Below are 21,295 nucleotides of genomic sequence, written 5' to 3' on the forward strand. Positions count from 1 at the left end.
AAGTTGCGACACAAAGTGAATTTCCCAAGTTGTGTCCTCTCCTTATCAGTCTAACAAGGGAAACTAGGGAAGTGTGACTCGCCAATTTTGAAATAAACTAGTAGGATGTCTGCCTTATGAGGAATAATTTTAGGGGGCAACATTTGCTTTCGGCCCATAGAAGGTCCTGTGAGAGATAAAAAATAATTCAATATATAGAAAAATCGGTATTTTATTACTTCATTGCAGATTATTAGTTATTGTAATTGTCTCATACTCCAATTAATTTCGTGGTACTTTCACGTACTTTATAATGCATATTTATTGTCAAAATGGATTTCGAAAATTTTATATATCTGTAGTTTTTCAGAAAAACCTGTTAGGTTAATTTAAAAAGAAATTGACATCAAATTTTTAGAATTTTTTTTCTCCAAAAATTTTTCCGAATTAATTGGAGTATGTAATTACAAATCAATTAATTAATAATTAATTAATTAGTAATTAATTAATGATCAAATACTTAATTTGCTAATTAATTTGTTAGTAAGCAAATCAATTAATTAATAATTAATTGGAGTATGAGACAATTACAATAACTAATAATCTGCATTGAAGTAATAAAAGACCGATTTTTCTATATATTGAATTATTTTTTATCTTTCACAGGACCTTCTATGGGCCGAAACGAATGTTGCCCCCTAAAATTATTCCTCATAAGTCATACATCCCACTAGTTTATTTCAAAATTGGCGAGTCACACTTCCCTAGTTTCCCTTGTAAGCTTTTTTTTACGATGTTGAACGGAGGCTGGGTCTGATTCTTTTTTGTTGATGATAAAAGAGCTAACTTTTTTTAACCAATTAACTCTAGAAAGTAACAATTTGATTCATTAATTCCAACGCTGGATTAAAATGAGTGTTTCCACATTATAACCTCACAATACATACAGCAAAACGTGTCAAAGAACTTGCTTTAATTCTTGCTTATTAAATGTATGAAAATATCATTTAAATAATCCTGATGTTAACCTCATCGCAAATTTGCAAGTGCGTTAGTTTGTACAGTTAGCTAGAATGTGCACCAATATCTAGAGCACTTTGTGAATGCCATATCTAATCATATATTTGATGTAATTGAGGAAAATGACTGCGAACCCAATTTTTAAATTAATTAGTTTGAACACCATATTGTAATGCCTAGTTACCTAGTCTTACGAGACTGAGAGATCACCTTTAGCTGAGAAACATAAAGCACTAATGTGTGGATTTACTAGTTAGAAGTTCTGATTTCAACTTCAGTACATACTCCTCTCAATTGGTGAACGCGGACTGGGTGAATGAGTAGCTTTTTTTTCACAGAGCTATAGATGGCAGCTTTCACATCCTTTCAATTAACTATAATATAAGCTTTATAAGTCGTTATTTATCCCTGGTACTCTTAGCTAGACTGAAGATTTAGATAGGACTTGACAAAACTCAACCATATCTCTACCTTTTAACGACAAAGTACAAAGCTAAACTGAATATCGTTCTGCCAGAACGATATCATACGCCTATGTGAAATGATTTCCGGATCTAATTACTCAAACACTCTAATCGTGTCGTTATTTGGAGGTACATATTTAATTTTATAACCAGTGTAGAACAGCTGAGCTGTCAATGTTCAAATCCGTAGCCTTGTCATTTTGAACCCAACTCAAAAGACAAGAGAACGTATGGATCAAGCATTGGGGCAAATTTGCCTTTGTGGAGAACTTTTTCATTTAAGCAACTCATATTCGTGTTACATGGTGTGGAAAACCACAAAAACCTTTCTCGGTTATACCGGTAGCTAGGGAATTCTAATTCATGATCCGTCTACCACTGAATCCGTCTACCACCGATCCGTCTACCACATTATAGCGATCTTTCTTAAAGCAACCTTGTTCTTCGAAAATGGGTATATATGTGTTGTGGAAAGTTCGAGGTTCTTTAACGTCATCGCTATATACTCCCCTCCATGTAACCTAATGTTAAAGTGTTATTATTTTAAAATTATAGTTTTCTGTTTTTTTTTCTTATCAAAGGAATTGTATATTAATTCTGAATAAATTAATAGAAAATTTTTTGAATTTAAATTCACTATATACAAATTGTTGTATTGTGGTTTCCTTCGTTTTTTCAGGGTTATTTTTAGGAATTGACACATTACCAAATAATGGTGCTGAAAGTGATCAACAAGCTGAAAACGAAGAAGATGAAGAAATTTTAGAAGAACTGTTGGATCACCTAGGTGCTAGGAATCTTTTCACAGAGTATGATACATTTAAAGAGCTTGGTAGAACATGTAACTTGGTAGAACTTAGTAGAATGTTATATTTAGAAGACAGCAATTTCAAAGATTTTTGATTTTGCATGCAAATCAAAATCAGCGGTGGCTGGTTTTGATTTTGTTCCGCAAAAAGTGTCTTAAAAAATGAATTTTTCGAAAGAAAACAAAATTATTTTGAAATGTCTTTTTAAACTGATTTCCTTAAACACTCTCAAATAAGACTTGATATGTTCACCCATTAAAATCTTCAGCTGGATGAACAGTGCGCAAAATAAAAAACGGACCAACCAGAATAACTTTTGATCTAATGATCGGATTTTCACGTTCTGGACTCAATCTAAAGGTTTGAGGGTTGACCAAATATGCTAATTAATTAGTGCAGACTATAATTTAAGTTACGAAATCAGACACAAAAACGCACTTTCTCAGAATAAACATACCTTCTTTCGACGGATTTGGATTTCTGACCCCCCAAAACATAGAGGGTAGTCGCAAGCTAGAAAATATGGACCCCGCAGTTTGGGCAGGAGATCGATTCAAAGTTTAAACCCCTTAAAGTTAATTTTATTTTTTGACTCTTTTGCTATATCTCGAAAACTTTTTCAGCAAATTGAACCATTTTTGCAAACAACCATAAAATTCGTTTATGCAGGGATAATTTCGCAAGAAATATGACTTTAGTTCATATATTTATTATAATTTTATTTAATAATAGTCGAAAAAATTTTAACTGCAAGATATAAAAGTTTTTACACCATTTTGAGGGATATAATTTTAAATGGCAAAATATAAAATTTGAGCGAAATCGGTTGAATAGTGCCTGAGAAATCGAATTTTAAATGTACGACTTCTTTGAAATTCCATTTTTCAGGAACTGTTGAACCAATTTTGCTCAAATTTTGTAATATTTCATGTTCAGAATTATATTTCCTACTTCAAGTTATTTCAACGTTCTGCATGACAACATTTGCATTTGCTGACAATGTACAATTTTCACAGGAATTTTGAATAAATGTTAATTAGTTTTAAAAATCTAAAATACAAATTTTTTTTTAAAGATTACTAAACACCATGCATCAATTCCAATGAAAAGTAGACGTGATGAAACATGTATTTTTCTTAATTAAATCTATTTTAAAACGCCTACGTTTTATTTTATATCAAAATTCTGTAAACTGTAAGAATTCTGTAAATTCTGTAAAAATACAGTGTATATCTATGATGTATTTTTAAATTTTAGTACATCAAAAAAAAAATGTTTTAGAAAAGAGATGTAAAGAATGTCTTTAAAATTTCTGTTGTGCTTTTTTGAGCTTTTAAGCCAAAAAAAAACTTATTTGGATGTTCCTTATAAATTTTTAAAGATAACTTCTAATCCTGACATTTAACTAAAATTTACTAATTTGTTTACTTGTTATACTTAAAATTCTTTTTTTTTTGACATTAAGTTAATGATCAGCGTATAGTACATATATGTACCCATATCTGACCACACCCTTTCTTTACCCACATATTAGAGATTTTATTTTCGCTACCCGCAGTATTGGTTTTGTCTGTTAACGGAAAAAAGAAAAATACTATGTCTGAAAATTCAGGAGTATTATTAGCGTGCAGTTTAATGATTAGTTATTATATTATAAAAGGGACGACAAAAAGTGATTTCGGTATAAAAACTAAGTTAGTAGCTTTTGATTGAACAAGGAAAATATTTTATTGCTAATTTCTAACGACATCAGTTGTACTTTTTATTGTTTTTTTTTAGCAGGTTACGCATATGCTGGAATAAATTATTAGATTCCGGAGCACATAGTCTCCAGAAATTAAAAGAAAATTCGAAGTTGGTTTTTTTAGCAGGTAGAATAATATGTAATAATTAAACGATCATGATTGTTATTTATAAATTAGTGGATTGAGACCTTTTTTTTTTAATAAAATTCATTTGAGTTACTTTCACAAATTTTTCTGATTAGAAACTATTCAAGAATTTAAAATTTTTAAACACAAGTGTTAAACTCGTTCATTCATGCAGAGATATAAATGTCAAAATCAGATAAAAAATTCGAAATTTATTTTTTTGTATTCACCTATTATTTTATATCATTTAATCTTATAATGGTTGAATTTGAAAGTTCGCAAATATTCATATAGTTTTAAATAGCGTAATTTTAACTGGTAGAAAACCGAAATTCAAGCGGAATCGAATGAATGAAATGCATACAATTCGTTTAAGTTCTCTTAAAACCTTTTGCGCATATATCAACATATTTTTATCCTGATCAAGTGTAAAAATGAGTTAAATTTTTTTTCTTTTTTAAAGTGAGGACTATGTCCGAGAAATGTGGCGACGTGTCCGAAAGGAAGATCCCGTGATGCGATCGAATTTCGAAAACTTCATTTCAAAGATGGCAGCCGACCTGAAGGAATCGGCGATAGAACAGTCAAGTTTACATACTACCCTAAAGAAGTAAGTGACATTTGTGAATAAGCCATCTAATTTACAAGTTGTTCCTTAATACTAGAAAGACGGAAAATTAGTATATACCTATATTGCCTAAAAGCAGTTAAAATGACTAGATTGTGAATGTGTAAATAAATTTGTTTAAAATTAATTTTTAAAATTTTTTATATTATTTACAGTTATATAACAAGTTGTTAGTAAATATTAACAATAAGAAAAATTATATGATGTACGAAATTCTAAGAAATTGTGGCATTATATACATCATTGTTTTTCGAATTGAAATTAAAAAGCAGTTAAAATGACTTCCTTAGGCAATCTAGTGTTAATCACCAGCGACGGTCATTGGCGATTAATACTCCATTTTGGCCTTGCCGGCCATAGGTGACTAACAGTATAAATTATGATATAAAACACCAATTTGCATCTTTTAAGATTTGCATCGATTAAAAAGTAATCACTGAAAATTATCTAAAATTTACTTAATTTTTATTTATTATGAATCAAACATTTTATTTATTTCAATCTGTTTTCTGCATTTCGCATCGCTATGCCACAATAAACAGCTCGAGTGGCTTGACGGGGATTTCTTTAAAAATACGAATGACATTCAACGGTTAAAGGGTTAAAGATGACGAATGGAAACGATGTGGGAATCAAGTATTCTAGAGTTTTTTTTCTTTTTTTTCCCAACTGACTATCGGTATGTAAATAACGACAGAAAACACATCTTCCTATTGCTATCTTAAAAAAGTAAGAAAGTTTGTGACATTTTGTACGAAAACATAAACGGCATAATATATGTTTATTTGTGAACTGACCGGATTGTGTAGGGTTAAGGGAACTGCCCTCGCATCAGAAGGGTTCTGGGTTCGAATTTCAGGCAAGGCACGGATGTTCTTTCATTCTCTGTACTATCTGTCCTTACTGTGGGAGCAACGTTGGAACCATCTATATAATATGGTGCTCCTTAACGAGTGGCCAGCAAATCTGCCCTTCAGACTTGTTAGCCACATTTGTCCTGCAAAAGGTCATTCTCCAGGTGGGCATTGGAAAAAAAAATTTATTTGATGAAACTACGTTGCTTTCTTGTTTCTTTGTGTCACTTTATATAAGTGCGAGAATGGCTTTCAAAAATTTAAAAGCTTGACTCGGTCTGTCTGATTTTGAATGTTCTAAATTGGTTTTAGCTAGAACACGTAGGATTTTCTGTCCAAAAGTTGCTGGAAAACCTTCATTATTGCATTCAAAACTTCAAGTGTAGTAGCATATAAAAATGATCTATATATATTTGTCTGATATAAAATTTTAAGTAATAATTCTATTGGAATTCGTTTTATTTGTTAAGATTATATTATGTAGATATATTGACTAAATTTAAATAATGAATGTAAGACCTTGCAGGTTAAGTTCCTAACATTTTGAATTATTAAAAAGAGCAGTTATTTCTTTTCTAATATATTCTGAAGATATAGAATTAATGATATTTTTATATGCGGCTTGCTTAGCTGTTTCTTTATCCTTTTTCTTTCACATGAAATTGAACTACAGTGTCTAATTTATTATTACGTAAAACAGAAGAGTTAGAGCGTGTTTTTTTTTAAATTTCAATTAATTTCTGCTAGATATATTTAAAAGACATGAATTTTGAATTAATAAATTAGTTTAGCAAACTAGTTTTTAATTTAGTACGAAAGTTTGTTCAAAGCTTTTAAAAAAGTTTTCAATAAAAGTTTATTAACTCAAACTTGAGGCACTTTTTAAAAGAAATATTTTCTAAATTTACCTATAGATAGTAGGCAACTGGTTGGCACAGTCTTGGGTTGTTTTAGAAAGTTTTAGAAAAGAAAAAAATTTTTTGGACTAAGTGATAAAAATTATGATTTTTACTGTGGCTACTAAAATTGTGTTCGAAAGCTTTGAAAGACTAGTCTGTTTTCAGTGACCAGATTGATATGACCCCTGGTCACATCATACTATCTATCCATACATAATGCTCATGTGTTTCTTAAATTTAGAAATAAAACATTCCTAATATTGTTAAGTCTTCAAAACTTTTGGAAACTATTTTTCATCGAAGATTTTCAAAAATCTTTATTTTAAATTTTTAAACATATTTTTTCTTTATGATTTGCGTAATATAAACTTCGCACCGAATTATGGAAAAAATATTTAGTCTTTAAATGTTACTGAAATAAAAACTGAAAGAAAGGTGTGTTTTTTGGAATTTTTGGGAGAAATAGTTGTCTTTTAAGAGTGTGAAGATAAGTTTTCATAGAAATTCAAATTGAATGAAAGCAACAACGTGCAAATATGTTTTTATCTCATTATTTCCTTTGAAGCAGACCGGCTGTTGTTCAATTTATGTTATTTCCATCATCAGTAATATTCGCACCAGGTGTGCAAAAAACAAATATATAAATCACATGAAAAATCCAATTATGGAAGAAAAACTCATTTTTATTAATGCATTGCAAATCCATTATTTGCTATCCTTTAAAAAACTCCATAGATAGAATTTTTTAACGCGCCCGAAATATCAATTTTATTTCATTGATATTTTAATTTTGCATTTAAATCTTTATTTTTAAACATTGTCGATTAACAGAAGATGCGCAATGGATATATTTTAAATAAATGGCTAGAGAAACATATTTTTAATTGTCTCAATAAATAAAAATTACTAGGAAGATCTATTTAAAAATTAATCGCTAATATGGGAAAAGTTAGAAAAAAAGTTTTATAAAAAAAGGTCTCATTAACTCTCCCACACACATGTAAAAAACATAAATCAGATACGACTTATGTTTATCAGGAACTAAAACAACATTATAGGGAAAAAAAACAAGAATAAAAGCTCGATGGCATAATACGAGAATACGGCATACTACGAGAAGTTTGCAGCTACGAGAAGTTACGACAAAGTCACCAAGAAAATGCCAATATAAAAAAAAAACAAAAATTGTATGGTACAAAATAAAAAACTCCTGCTATTGGAAGGAAATACATTCTTCTGTTGTTTAAATGAGCAATATTATACGAAGTAGGCCAAAATGGAAAAAATTTATTTTCATTTCTTGTGTTAATCGAGGAAAGGAAAGAACGGACATTCTTCCTCCGTTATGTTTTTATTTTATTTTATAACCGGCGTTGAACAGCCGACCCGATTTTAAATATACGACTATCAATGCTTAACTCCGTACCTTTGTCATTTTGAACCCACCCTAGAAGACAAGGGCACTCCTGGATCAAGCATTGAAACAAACAAGCCTTCGTGGAGAACTTATTGATGGAACTAACCCGTATTTGCGTTACATGGAGAAGAAAACCAAGAATACCACCTACGGTTGTTCCGATGGCAAGGGGATTCTTACCCATGATCCGTCTATCATCTTACGTCAGCACTGTGGTCGGTGCGAGCCGGGAGCTGAATTCGTATCAACCAGCCGCAGCTGGGATTCGAACTTGGGAATAACTAATTGGGGAACGAGCACTTCATCCCCTGAGTCATCGCGGCCCCACACCTTTTTTGTTTATATGTGGGCGACCACCGGCCAAGTCACTATATTTTTATTTCAAAAGAATATACATTTCGTTGATCACATACCTACACTACAATTTTCCTTTATTTCCTTTCGTGACAGCTTACTATTGAAATCAATATTCAATGTCAGTCAATATGACGTCAGAAGTACTATCAGTGACGTCAGTGACGTAAGTAGTTTATGACGACAAGCGTACTATAACGACTGTGAATTGTCGTTCTCATGGATTTTTATTTTACGTATTTAACTATTTCCAGGATATATTTTTTTTAAAATAAGCAGTTGATATCAATCCCAGTTCGGTTTACATATCAGAACTTACATAAAAATCGCTTTGTAAATATCGCAATGATACGTGTATAGAACATAAAATCTGTTATGATGTCATTAATAAATTTATTTGCTATTTTCTTTTTTTTTACAGCCGTAAGCAGGAGCACGAAATTCAAGTGCAAACTCTGTACATGGAAATGGAAGAACAGCTCAGAATAGAGAAAGAAAAATTACTTGATCAGGTCTGTCAAACATTTATAATCGATTATTTAAATTAAAAATTGAGAGTAATTATTTTTTGTTTTGAAATAAACACATATACGGCAAACTCGGGATTATTTATGGGTGGATTATCCACCTAACAGTAAAAAGAAATTGCGTGTGTAATGTTCTTAAAGTCCAATGTGTTTTTTTTATTTAATACGATTTTCTTAAAACTCTCTAACCTTAGGAAAATGGTCATGAATTTCACAGTTAAACACTACTTTCCCGTAGCATAATACGGGAAAAGATTAATGTTTTGATGCTGAAAAAAGCCATAAGCTATAAGCTTGGAAAAAACCGGAACCATAGCTCAGCTGGTTAAAATTTTAACAGGATGTAATGTTATTAAAAATTTTTTCGTTTCATTAAGATTTTTTGATGTATTTAATATTTTTAATTAATTTAACGATAAGCTATGCTTGTTTATGCAATGGAACTACTTTTTATAATATTCATGCTAATATGGATAGAAATTGAAAAAGGTATTACACTAGTTTTAGTCGTTCCTTTCAAATAATAGTAATTGAGCATAATTAGTAAATAAAGCATGATGTTTATATGTATGTGTGCAATTTATATAAATTCCCAAAACAGTATTAAATTTTGGATATATAAATTCAAAGATACGGCAGATCTAACTGTCAACTTTAAAACTATCTCCGACCACCGGTTCGCGCTCGACATCGCAAAGAAAGAGTTTTCCATAGTGGATAGAGTGCTTGCCTTCTAATGAGGTGAATCAGGTTCAAATTCCAACGATGGTTGCTCGCACCAAGTATATTGCTGACGTAAAATATCCTCAGCGGTAGACGGATCATGGGTTCGAGTCCCCTTGCCGTCAGGCTAACCATGGGAGGTTTTCGTGGTTTTCCTTTCCACGTAACGCAAATGCGAGTTAGCTCATAAAAAAGTCCTTTACCAAATCAAATTTCTCTCACTACTTGATACAGGAATTCCCTTATCTTCGATTGGGTTCAAAATTTCGCAACTATGGAGTTGAACATTGGTAGTGGTAAACTCAAAATGGGGTCGGCAGTACTAATCAATCAAAAATTAGTTTTATCGCATACTTTTATGAATAATTTATCTTTGGCTTCCTACGTTACGTTATCACATGTGAAATCAACGTTAATAATTTTATGACGTATGGTGATGACGTCACTGAATTCATTTTTTGAAAGCTATAGGAAACCACGCGTTTATTTTATTGATACAACTTACTATTTTAAAGCTTGCCTCCATAAACTTACATGTTGGAAATTCGTCAAATACTAATAAAATAAAATTGAAGTCCTCAATAAAGCCATGAAAATTGAGGCAATTCTGAATATTGCAGGTGAAATGATATTACATATATAGTCTTTCTTTTGACACGTTGAACTTCCAATTCAAGTTAAAGTAAATCTAATTTAATGAAGCCACACCGAAATATTCAACAAATTGTATATTAAGTGCCATGATTGAATAGTATAGGGATTTGAGGATACTTACCCGTTTCGACGCCCATCTGGACCTATTACCATAGTATCGACATTAGGCACCTATATAGGTAAAATAGGTTACTCATTGCCACCGCGCATATAATGACAGTACTAGCATTTAATACCTTATTTAATTAAGCATCAATGTAAGTCAACAATAGTTTCGCGATTTTTCTTATGGCCTCCGAATTGAGTATCGATATTAGTTTGCCAAAAATGTATGCACAAATATGTAAGTCACGTTGCTAACTATTTTTGAGAATTACAATTAAATAATTATGATAATAGGTATAAATTTAAATTAAAAAAAATGTGCACTTAATGTAGAAAAGGTACTTATTTGGCTTGATGAATCATAAAAAAATAATCCCCATATTATTATTGACGCCAATGCTGCTTAATGAATTTAATATAATAAATACTTAATTAATTTAATATAGTAGCATACTAGTAGGTACTAATGGTATTAGATTAGTTGCTGTCTTTTAATAGGTACTAATAGCGGGGGTGCCATCCCCTCAGCAGAGGATCAAAATTGTGATGGCATGTCTTCGGATCATCCTCAGGGATGTTTCCCAGACCGTCGCCAATAGCCCATTGTGCAGCTCTAGTGCGACGTAAATGAACAACAACAACAACAAATTCCATAAAATTTTTTAATTCGAAATATATTTATTTGTACGAGAAAATGTTTAGCTTTAAATTTTCAAAACACAAAAAAAGAAAAATACTTTGTATACCATTCAATTATTGTTCCAGATAAACACTTGTATGATAAAAAAAATAAAAGTAAATGTTTTCGAAATTTCTATTTTTATGATAAGATATTTATAGAGAGTAGAAATACATCTTATAATCGATTACGTTCAATAACTTCTATGAGAAAGCATAGGGAAATCGTCAGCTGGAGTGACGTCATAGATTCGTAATACTTACCTAATAAGTTGAGTCTATCTTATTTGAACAGCGGTCGTGATTTCTGATAGTATTTAAAATCTGATTCATCAAATAATGAATTTTCGAACGCAAATAAGGATACTCTAAAACTAACAAACAGTTTTTTGTCTGTGTTTTTTTTTTCCTTCTTTTTTTTGTTGCTTTTTTTGTCTAGTAATGTAATGAATCAGCGCTCCAAAAATTTTTCTTATTTCAGCAATAACGATATTATTTTTTAAAGAAGAATAACGAAATAATCTTTTATTTTCTATTAATCAGTTTTTCACAGCATTAATATGAGTCTGATAAATGGAATAAGCAATTGAAAATTTAAATGGCATTTGCTTGAAACAATTTCTTTTCTGCAATGCATGTTATGAATAGTGCGTGTATGACGTAGCTTAATTGAAATGCCCGTCTATTTGCAATACGTCAGTTTAATTGAATAAACCTTGATTGTCTGATATTTTTAGGCTATTTGGGAAATGTGCGAAGAATTACTTAATGAGACAGTTCTGTAAAAAAAAAAAAACTTAAATGATGCTATTTACAATAAGCTTTCTTTTCTGGGCTTATTGCAAACTAAATCAACTGAAATCTACTCATTATGATGAAAATTTTACTGGCAACTTCTCCAATTAGCCATGTGCATCACAAAATGTCCGCAATATTTTTAGACAGCCAAATAATTTAATTATCCTAAGAACTATAAGAATATACGAATAACTTAACGTAATTGCATAAAGTTGGTGCAATACTTGAAAAGACTCAAAAATCAATTTTCTGCTTTTAAATTCCTTCCTAATATTGTATCATGTATCACCAAGTATTGTATTTTTAAAATTGGTTTGTTATAGGAACAACGAAAAGAGCAAAAAATGCGGAATGAATTGGAGACGGAACTTGAACTTAAGGACCAGCAATTATCAGAATTATTGTCTAAACATGCTGAGGTATTTATACAGTTACAGCTTAATCATTAAATTCAAAAAAAAGTATATTGATTAAGTGTTGCAAATTAATATTTTTGTGCGGAAAAAACAGTATCAAACTGTAAAATCAATAGTTAGGAAAGTAAGATTATCATAATCAAAACCAACTTGATAGCCAATTATTTGAAAGTGTTTAGAACAGTGGTTCCCAACTTGGGGGCAATATGGCTCTTCAGCGGGGAGATAATCCTCAGGTGGGCAATCAAGGGGCGATGAGTATTCAAAAGAAAGAAAAAATTGTATTGCAATTGCAATTAATAATAATAAGAAAAGCCAATGAATCGCTCCTCATCTGGACCCCTTCAACATATTTAGCAGAAAGAAGATTTAGTTCGGTCATCCAGCTTCTCACAAAACAAAGAAGTAGGTTGGACATTTGCTTCAAAGGAAACCTACTCTTAAATCTGACGAACATAAATCCTGATATTCAAGCTTTAACTGAAATCCACCAAACACAGGGCAGTCATTGAAGAGGTAAAAGTGAACAATTGAGTTTTCAAATTTTAAGTTTTTTTCTCGCATTTAATTGTTAACGTTTTCAATTTTTCCAGATTGCATTGAAAAAATTCATTTGCAAAACATATACTCTTGTTTCAATTATTTCGCTTCAAATATCAAGTCTTTTTGACAAAAAAAATTAAAGGGATACATATTTTTTTTCTAAATTTTCTAAAGTGACTGAAAGTGACTTTGAAGTGAAACTTCTAAAGTGAAAAATTGCTCCATTATTTGCATTTTAATTTAAATTAAAATCAGGTATAATTTTGCATATATTCAAATTTATTGATGCTCACTTGCAACAATGTATGGTTTTTTTTTTCAATCAAAAAGAAAAAAGGAGCGATAAATGTCAGCCAATTTCTGGAAGGAGGCTGTGGGCAACAAACGGTTGGAAACCACTGGTTTAGAATGATCACTTTTTCTCAACCTATGAATTTTTTTCCGGCAGACAAACAGTTTCTGATGGTGCTAGTTCACAAATTGTAGATGAGAAATAAAAAAAATTAAGAAAAGACAATAGGTTTGCGCATATTTTTTCCTACTATTTACCACAAAAGACAGGTCTGATTTCCTATTTGAGAACAATTCTTGCACTTATTAAAATTAAATTGTTTCCTGATTTGAAAATAAATTTCAAGAGTTTAAATTATCTGTTAATAAATTTATAAATTTAAATCATCTGTTGCAAACATTTCCTATACTTATTAAAAACACTTTGTTATTCTTTCTGATATTGTATTAGATGGAAAAACAACTCGCAGAATTAGATAGTAAGAATTCAGAAAAGAAATACGATAATGTAAAACTTCAAAAAGTAAGTGATCTAGTGTTAATTATTCATTTGATTCATAGTTATTATTTACGGAAAGAATACAATTTTTTCGTTGTTCAATATGTGGGGATACAAACCTAAATTTTTCCATTGTTTGTTTTTACCATTTTTAATAATAATATTTTTTATAATAATATTATTATAATAATATTCTTTATAATAATATTTTTTATAATAATATTTTTTATAATAATATTTTAATAACAAAATGTTTTATAATAATACTTTTTATAATAATACTCTTATAATAATATTTTTTATTAATTATATATTTATAATATTTTTAATAATAATATTTTTTTAATAATACTTTTTATAATAATATTTTTTATGCATGATTTCACTTTTACTTAACCCTTTGATGCAAAATTATTAGTTAACATATTTTACATACTTTTTTCATTATTTTGCATTAATTTAAGTCAAAATAAGTGAAGAATATTATATGAAGCATTTTAATAATTTATAGTTATGTAATACAGCATAAAACACCGGTGTCTTTTCCTGCATTGAAGATATAATTTTCCAAACACGACTCCCTTCCGAAAGAAAAACTTTTCAAATTTGCAGTAACTTAGATTTAGAAACAGTTATGCATCATTTGAAATTCTTTAATTTGCAAATCAATTATTGATAAATTTTTGAATGTGAATGAAAAAAAATTAAAACTACTTTTTTTTAGATTTTGTATTTCAGTATAAATATAATTCCGATAATATAACATATTTTTATTAACTATTAGACTGTTATTCAAAATTAAAATATACATATGTATTTTTGCTTAAAATTAGAGTGTTAGAAAAAAAAATATGTAAAACAAACACCGGTGTACCATCTGCCTAAGGGTTATACGCGAAAGTTTTCCTTTAGATATAATTATCATTCTGTTTTTAACATATTTTTAAATACAAAAATTTGAGAACTTTTAATTAAAAAAACGACTCAGTTGCCCTTAAAAAAGTGTGTTACATACATCAAAAAGTTTGAAAACCAATGATATTAAAAGGCAACAGCAATTCTGAATAATATTATCAAGTAGTTCCTATACTCTGTTCCAAGTTAAGAAAAGACCATTGCGGTATAGGATTTAAGTAATCATATGCGACTGCATATAGTTCCCTTTTTATTTCGTTATCAAATTATGCAAATATGCTTTCAAAACAATACAAAACCTTTTAAAGGTTAAACGCGTCAGGCAAAACTTTAATTTATTTGTGCTATCTTTTGCGATATATATCATAGAATTATTAAAAAAAGGTTGTAGTAGCGTAGTCTTACTAGAATAATAGACTTGGCGACATATTTCAATAAATAAGAACATTCGTTCTTGAAAAAGAAACAACTATACGACGTTGCAAGAGCATTGAATTTCATTGGACTGCTAAAAACTGCTCATCTTATGCTAGCCTGCTCTTTTCAAATTAAGAATTTTTACTTTTGTTTCTCTGTGGAAGAAAATCGTCTGCAAGAAACAATATTTATTATTCTTTTATTAGTTTCTTTAAATGCAAACAGAAAGAGGAATGTTTGCTACGATTTTCAGAAATCATTTATTCTTAATATTTGTTAATTGCTTATTGCTGTTTATAAAAAAGAAAACAAAAAGAGGCTGTGCAACGTCGTTTTGGCGATGTTGATTATACATTAGCGTTGGGAGCTTGGTATCCATTTGGCATGCACTTAGATGCCAACAGGTTCTCTTCATAGGGATAATGTTTTTTTCTTAACTTGCAACAGAAAATATAAATAATATATTATTTACCATAATTGGGTGCAGCCAGTTCCTTCCCTTCTTCAGTTTATTATTTATCCTTCCAATAGGACAGAGACATGTTAGAGAATAGACTTTCCGCATCAGAAAAAATGCTCCACGAGATGAAGAACAGCCTCGACTTGCTAAGAAAGCGCAGTTTAGAGGAGAAACGAGCCAGAGCGCAGTAAGTAATTCTACTACGACTCATCCTTTAAATCTGAAGCTAAATTGAGTCATTGTCATACGAAAAGATCTTTGACTTTAAAAGTTATGATAATTAGTGAATCAATTGGGCAAATAAGAGGGCAAATGTGGTAATTAAGAATGAAAAACAATTTAATTTCGTAACGCTTTTAATATTTTATTTTATCTTGTGATAGGTTACACTTTTTTTGGTTTATCAATATTCAAATTCTATGGAAGTATACTTTTGACTCCAACCCAGAAGACAAGGTAGCTCCTGAATTTAGCATTGAGATAAGCTAATCCTCGTGAAGGACTTTTTGATCAAAATACTGTTTACGACTTATGTTCCTAAAGGATTTTTTATTCTTTTTATGTACTTGCTTTATGTCGCGAATTTTCGAATCACTCCTTACAGTATTGCTGAAATAAATTTTACCAGCAAAGGTGTATTGTTCCCCTCATCGGCCTGCACCACATGGGTCATTTTTGAAATTTCAATTAAAATTTTTCGGTCATGTTACATTTCTACTATCTGGTCTGTTTTTTTAATGTTAAATGCATAAAACAATTCATGCTAATTATAGAAATTAGTTTGTAAAATTTCCATCAATGCTGCAGGGAAGATAAATAGCAGTTTGAAAACGTATTTTTATTTATATGCGAAGCATTCTCGTACTTAAAGGTAAATAAAGCGATTAAACTAAGGGATTAAAAAGGGAAATTAAGGACTAAAGTTCACCCTTAGTGAGGGGGGGGGATTTCAGCTATCTATACTGGGCTCTAACCACACTTTTTTAATTAATATCCATTTTCCCGTAGTTATTTCCGTCTTCAAGTACTTCATTATAAAAATACATAATTATACATTTATTATAAATATACAATATTCATTATAAAAGTACAAAATTGCCTTAACTTGCAACGCGAGTGTTTGATAAGCAGAAAAACATGCAGCTTTAAATACAGGATGTTTCGCAAGGATTGCTCTTAACATATATTTTTAGAAACCTTGTCAACAATAAAGACTAAACAGTATATAATCCTTTAAATGATTCCGCATTGTATTATTTGTAACTTGGAAACTAGGATATTAATATTACTATTCTACTTGACTTGATTTCCCTAAATATACAATATTCTCTTATGTTGCCGTCCATGTGTGAAGCATAGGCATTGTATGGAATGCCTAAAATTGACCGGCAAAGAATGAAACCAGGATAATATCACACACCATTTTGGCATTTAATTTTATTTTATAACCGTCGTTGAACAGTCGACCCAATTTTATGGGTTTACGACTATTAATGTTCAACTCCGTAGTCCTGTAATTTTGATCCCAATCCAGGAGACAAGGGAACTCCTGGATCGAGTATTGAGAGAAGCTTACCTTCGTGGAAGACTTTTTGATGGAGCCAACCCGCATTTGCGTTACATGAAGTGGAAGACCACGAGAACCTTCCACTGTAAGCCTGATGGCAAGTGGACTCTAACCCATGATCCGTTTACCATCCGTCTACCATTTCATGTCAACACTGTAGTGGGTGCAAGCTGGATGCGGAAATTCGTATCGACTGAGATTCGAACCCGGTTCACCTCATTGGAAGGCGAATGCTCTATCCCCTGAGTCATCGCGGCTCACCATTTAGGCATTCTATACAACGATTAATGAAAAAACCTATTTTCATTCTATACAATGACTAGGAAAAGTAGTATAGTTATTCTCAGTTTTCTTATTCCGCCGAAATATGTCAGGCATTCTATACAAATGCAATTAATAATCATTCAATAGAATGCCGTCGTTTTATATATTGATGGTGACATATATGCTTCTATCTTTTAATAGAGCTGCTATAAGGGTATCTGAAGGAATTGCCATAGAGCGAGAAAATTTGGTTTCAGAATTAAATCATCTCAAGTAAGTGGAAACTAAAAATTCCAATAAGTCAAACAATTCATGTTTCTAAGTTTGAAATAATTAAAAGAATGGGGAAATTACGAATAAAACAAGGTTCCCTTTAAGCTGGGATATAATTAAGTAGAAATAACATATAAAACGCAAATGAAAAGTTTAAAAAAGCAGATATCCTTTTTGTAACATTTCTTGTAAACATAGATATTGTTACTTGTTTATGATATGGTTATTGCTGAAAGTTTTACAAGTTTTTCTAATTTTTCTCCATAAATTTCTTTCTGCGTCATTTTTCAAATTCATTAAAAAAACAAATAATAATAAGAAAACACGTGATTTGTGTCATATTAAAATCAACTAGTGGGCTGCGCCCCCTGTTCGCTAACGCTCGCCAACCCCCGAAAATTGCTACGCAATCTTACATGGTTTGCTTCGCAAACCAAGCTCGCTTCGCTCGCTTCTAACTTAGGTACATTGCAAATGCGCAAAATTCTAAGAATTCAAAACAATCATTCAAATCCATATAACAACTTCTTTTTAAAAAAAAAATTACATCTTTTTAGTAAATACTAAGTTATTAAAATAAATTTGAATTCAAATAAATGACACGTAATTCGTTAAACCTATTAAAAATGTGCTATAGTTTAAAATCTTAAGATAAATTTTTCTAAAACTGATATCTCTTTAAAAAGGTTTACATTTTGGCTATAAGTGAATTGCAATGGAAAAACCTGCATAAACAAATAAATTCTAGTAAAACAAATAAATTCGCGATATAAATCAAAAATCGTCAAGTAAATTCGTAATATATAAATTCGTGAAAAAAAGCTCTTTCGACAAAATACTAAAATAGAGATCTATCGACAAAGACTACTCACTTTTTCCTAGCTTATGCTCTCTATGATCATTTCAGTTTCCGTTTTTAAAAGCGCTATATGTTGTGCCATCTCAGATAGATTTGGCATGTGACATTTTTAGCTGCAATCATTGGTCGATTTTCTAGTGTTGCCATTCGGGGAGTTGTAATGAGGCTTTTTTTTTGTCGCCGTGCAAGAGAAATATATATATAGATTAATCAATAATCCATTTATAAGAATGAAAAAGTATTATTTGTGGTGATTACTGAACGTAATCACAATGTTCCATTTATAGTTTTATTTAATCATTTCAAAAACATCTTTTAATGTTTTTAGATATTTATCGTTACTACCTGTCATTTATATCAAAATACAATAATTCCTATTCGAATTAGGATTGGGTATGCTCTGTGAAATGCATAAATTAAGCAGAAACTAAGTAAATAAAGCACAAATAAAGGTACAGAGATAGATATACTTATAATTTCAGTTCTATAAACTCGAACCTTCCTCAGTGCTTATACCCAATGTAAGAGTGGGGGTAGAAAAATAAGGAGACAAACAGGTTGCAATAAAAAAAGTAGTTTAACTAATAGAGGAAGAGGAACAAGCTTTATAAGATCTTCCTTCTTTTATTATCTGGTTTAAGCTTGTTCCGTATCCCCTACATGTTAAGGCTTTTTTTTTCCGTATAGTAACGTGTTTGTTTCGTTACCTTTTTACTGTCATTTTGTGTTAGAAGGTACTTATTTATAAGACCAAATCTATAATAAGCCTACTTTTATTTGTTTTTTATTCAAGTAATTTTGCTTTATGAAGAATTCCACTGTTCTTAAAGTTATGAGAGTAAATCTAGCAAAATCTATTAAATTCTTTTGTGAATAAATTAAATTTCGTTGAAGCAACGTTTTAAAATCAGAAACAGTAAAATCTCTGATTAAAACCTATAGTGGGCATATATTACATCGTAACGCGTATAATGTTTTAATAAAAGAGGGACAAACGGTTAATGTCCATAAATGTTCTTTTAAAAAAAAAGAAAAACGAATTTAATGGTTTGAGATAGTTTAGTTTAGCAACTAGCATGCGATTGAAATCATAAAAATAAAATTATACGTCAATATCACAAGCATTCATTTTCATCTCCCACGAATTTCAAAACAAAACAAAACAAACAATTTTTGATGTTGAGAGAAAATAAAATTACAAAATTAGGTTGGACAAGAACAGTTTTTTTTTCGAAATTCCTCCCCAATCAATACTTCTTTAATGTATTCTTCTTTATTATGTTCGCTATGTCTACGCATGAACAAGAACAGCTCTTTCCCAGCATGGTCTATCTTTAAAGAGTAATAACTCACGGAGAGAGACGATTTTCCAAGTTATTGATTTGTGAGAACCTCAAAATGCAACAGATGGTGATTCAATCGCCATATTTGGGAAAATGAATATAATCCGTTCTTCCCCTTGTTCTTAGTTTATTATTTTAAAACGTTGAAAAACAATAGCAACTCGTATACTAATTTGTTAAACATTAACAAAGTAAAATACCAATGCATGGCAAATAAGAAGTGATTTACGAAATAAATCAACACAAAGAATTAAGAGGCGGAAATATATAAAGAAACGCCATGGTCACGTGTACTATGGTTCCGAGGATAAGAAGTCACTTCGGCTAGGAATATGGGGTGAATAATTTTGTCTTGATCTTTGTGCAGGTAGCCGTGAGAAGCCTTGCCTTGTGGTCAATCCTCCAATGCATCCCCATTAGAAATGTACTTTCTCTTGTTACCATAGCAACAGATAATCCCAAACTTATATTCTACAGGAATTCTCCTCAAAGCCAAACAGTACAAGCAATCTAATTTATTTATCTAGTTTATTTTTAAGTGTTTTTATGTATATTTTACAAGACAACTCTTTTTCATCCTTAACATTATGTCCCGTTTTTAAAACTATCCAAGAGTATTCATAATTATTTTAAAGCAATTATTTTTGGTCTTATTAGGGAAGTAAACAAACAACTGCAAGATGAAAAAGATGAACTCGTTCAAACTACAGCTCAAACTGTTCAACAGCTCATTGCAAGTTCTGCCTCGCCGAGTCCAAAGGTAAACTTAATAAACTTACTGCTCAAATTCGGCGAATGCCTGTATGAACGTTAACTTATATTACGTTTTAGTCCAAGTTTTATTTGCTTTTTATAAGATATTATTATTTGTTGAAAGGATATACGTTGTTTTCCAATTTTTACTTTTAAAAAATGTTTTTATAAATCATTGAAAAATAATGTTTTCTTACAGTTTTTCGCATGCTCATTGGACAGAGAAAAAAATCACATGATATGATTATTAATAAGCAAAAAGGATCCAGATATCGATGGCTGTCATTAGTATAAAATTAATAAAAGTATTTACATAGGTATTTTGAAGTTATTTATTTAACAGTATTTACCAGAAATCTTTATTAACAGTAATTACCAGTAATCTTTTTAATATTTTTTTCTGTAATTTTTACGTCAGTAGTTTTGACTATTCAAAATTAAAGACTTAAAGTTAAGAGTGTTGTTCCTGTGTTATATTATTCAGTAATTACGTGACATTACATCGTTATTGGATGATTTATGATATAGTTACCTTTCGTAAACCTATAAACAGTAAATATTATTTTAAAAAATTAAGTTGTGTGCATCTGCGCATGTTTTTTTCTTTAATAAAACACTACAGATCCATTCTCTCGTGAAATGAAATTAAAATAATTGTTAAATAAATACACCAAATAAATATACCAAAATAATCACTATTTAAGTTTGGATAAACTCCTTGGATATGCGCTTATAATAGCTATGCTACCAGAATTTTTCTCTTCAACACCCAAACTTCTTTTCTAAAATATAAATTTTTTTAAATTGACTAATAATATTGAGCTATGTAATTTTATAGAATTATTTTATAAAATACTATATGTTAAATATTTTGTTTTTTTAATTGAGGATTTGAGCAGTGATTCGAAATTCGGT

At 30.2% G+C, this 21,295-nt stretch overlaps 1 protein-coding gene across 1 annotated transcript in view; it reads left to right on the plus strand.

Annotated features, from left to right (window-relative positions):
• Positions 1-21,295, plus strand: part of LOC107449220 (EF-hand calcium-binding domain-containing protein 4B) — a 49,904-nt gene that overhangs the window by 12,033 nt on the left and 16,576 nt on the right. The window contains exons 3-10 of the mRNA XM_087166233.1: positions 2,143-2,272; positions 4,607-4,753; positions 8,717-8,807; positions 12,104-12,199; positions 13,482-13,553; positions 15,393-15,508; positions 17,354-17,425; positions 20,285-20,387. Of these exons, the coding sequence (XP_087022359.1) occupies positions 2,143-2,272; positions 4,607-4,753; positions 8,717-8,807; positions 12,104-12,199; positions 13,482-13,553; positions 15,393-15,508; positions 17,354-17,425; positions 20,285-20,387 (827 nt within the window). The remainder of the gene's footprint in view (positions 1-2,142; positions 2,273-4,606; positions 4,754-8,716; positions 8,808-12,103; positions 12,200-13,481; positions 13,554-15,392; positions 15,509-17,353; positions 17,426-20,284; positions 20,388-21,295) is intronic.

Source organism: Parasteatoda tepidariorum, chromosome 1 (assembly GCF_982258835.1).
Source record: "Parasteatoda tepidariorum strain Cologne lab strain chromosome 1, Ptep-v5.0, whole genome shotgun sequence".
NCBI classification, from domain to species: Eukaryota; Metazoa; Arthropoda; class Arachnida; order Araneae; family Theridiidae; genus Parasteatoda; species Parasteatoda tepidariorum.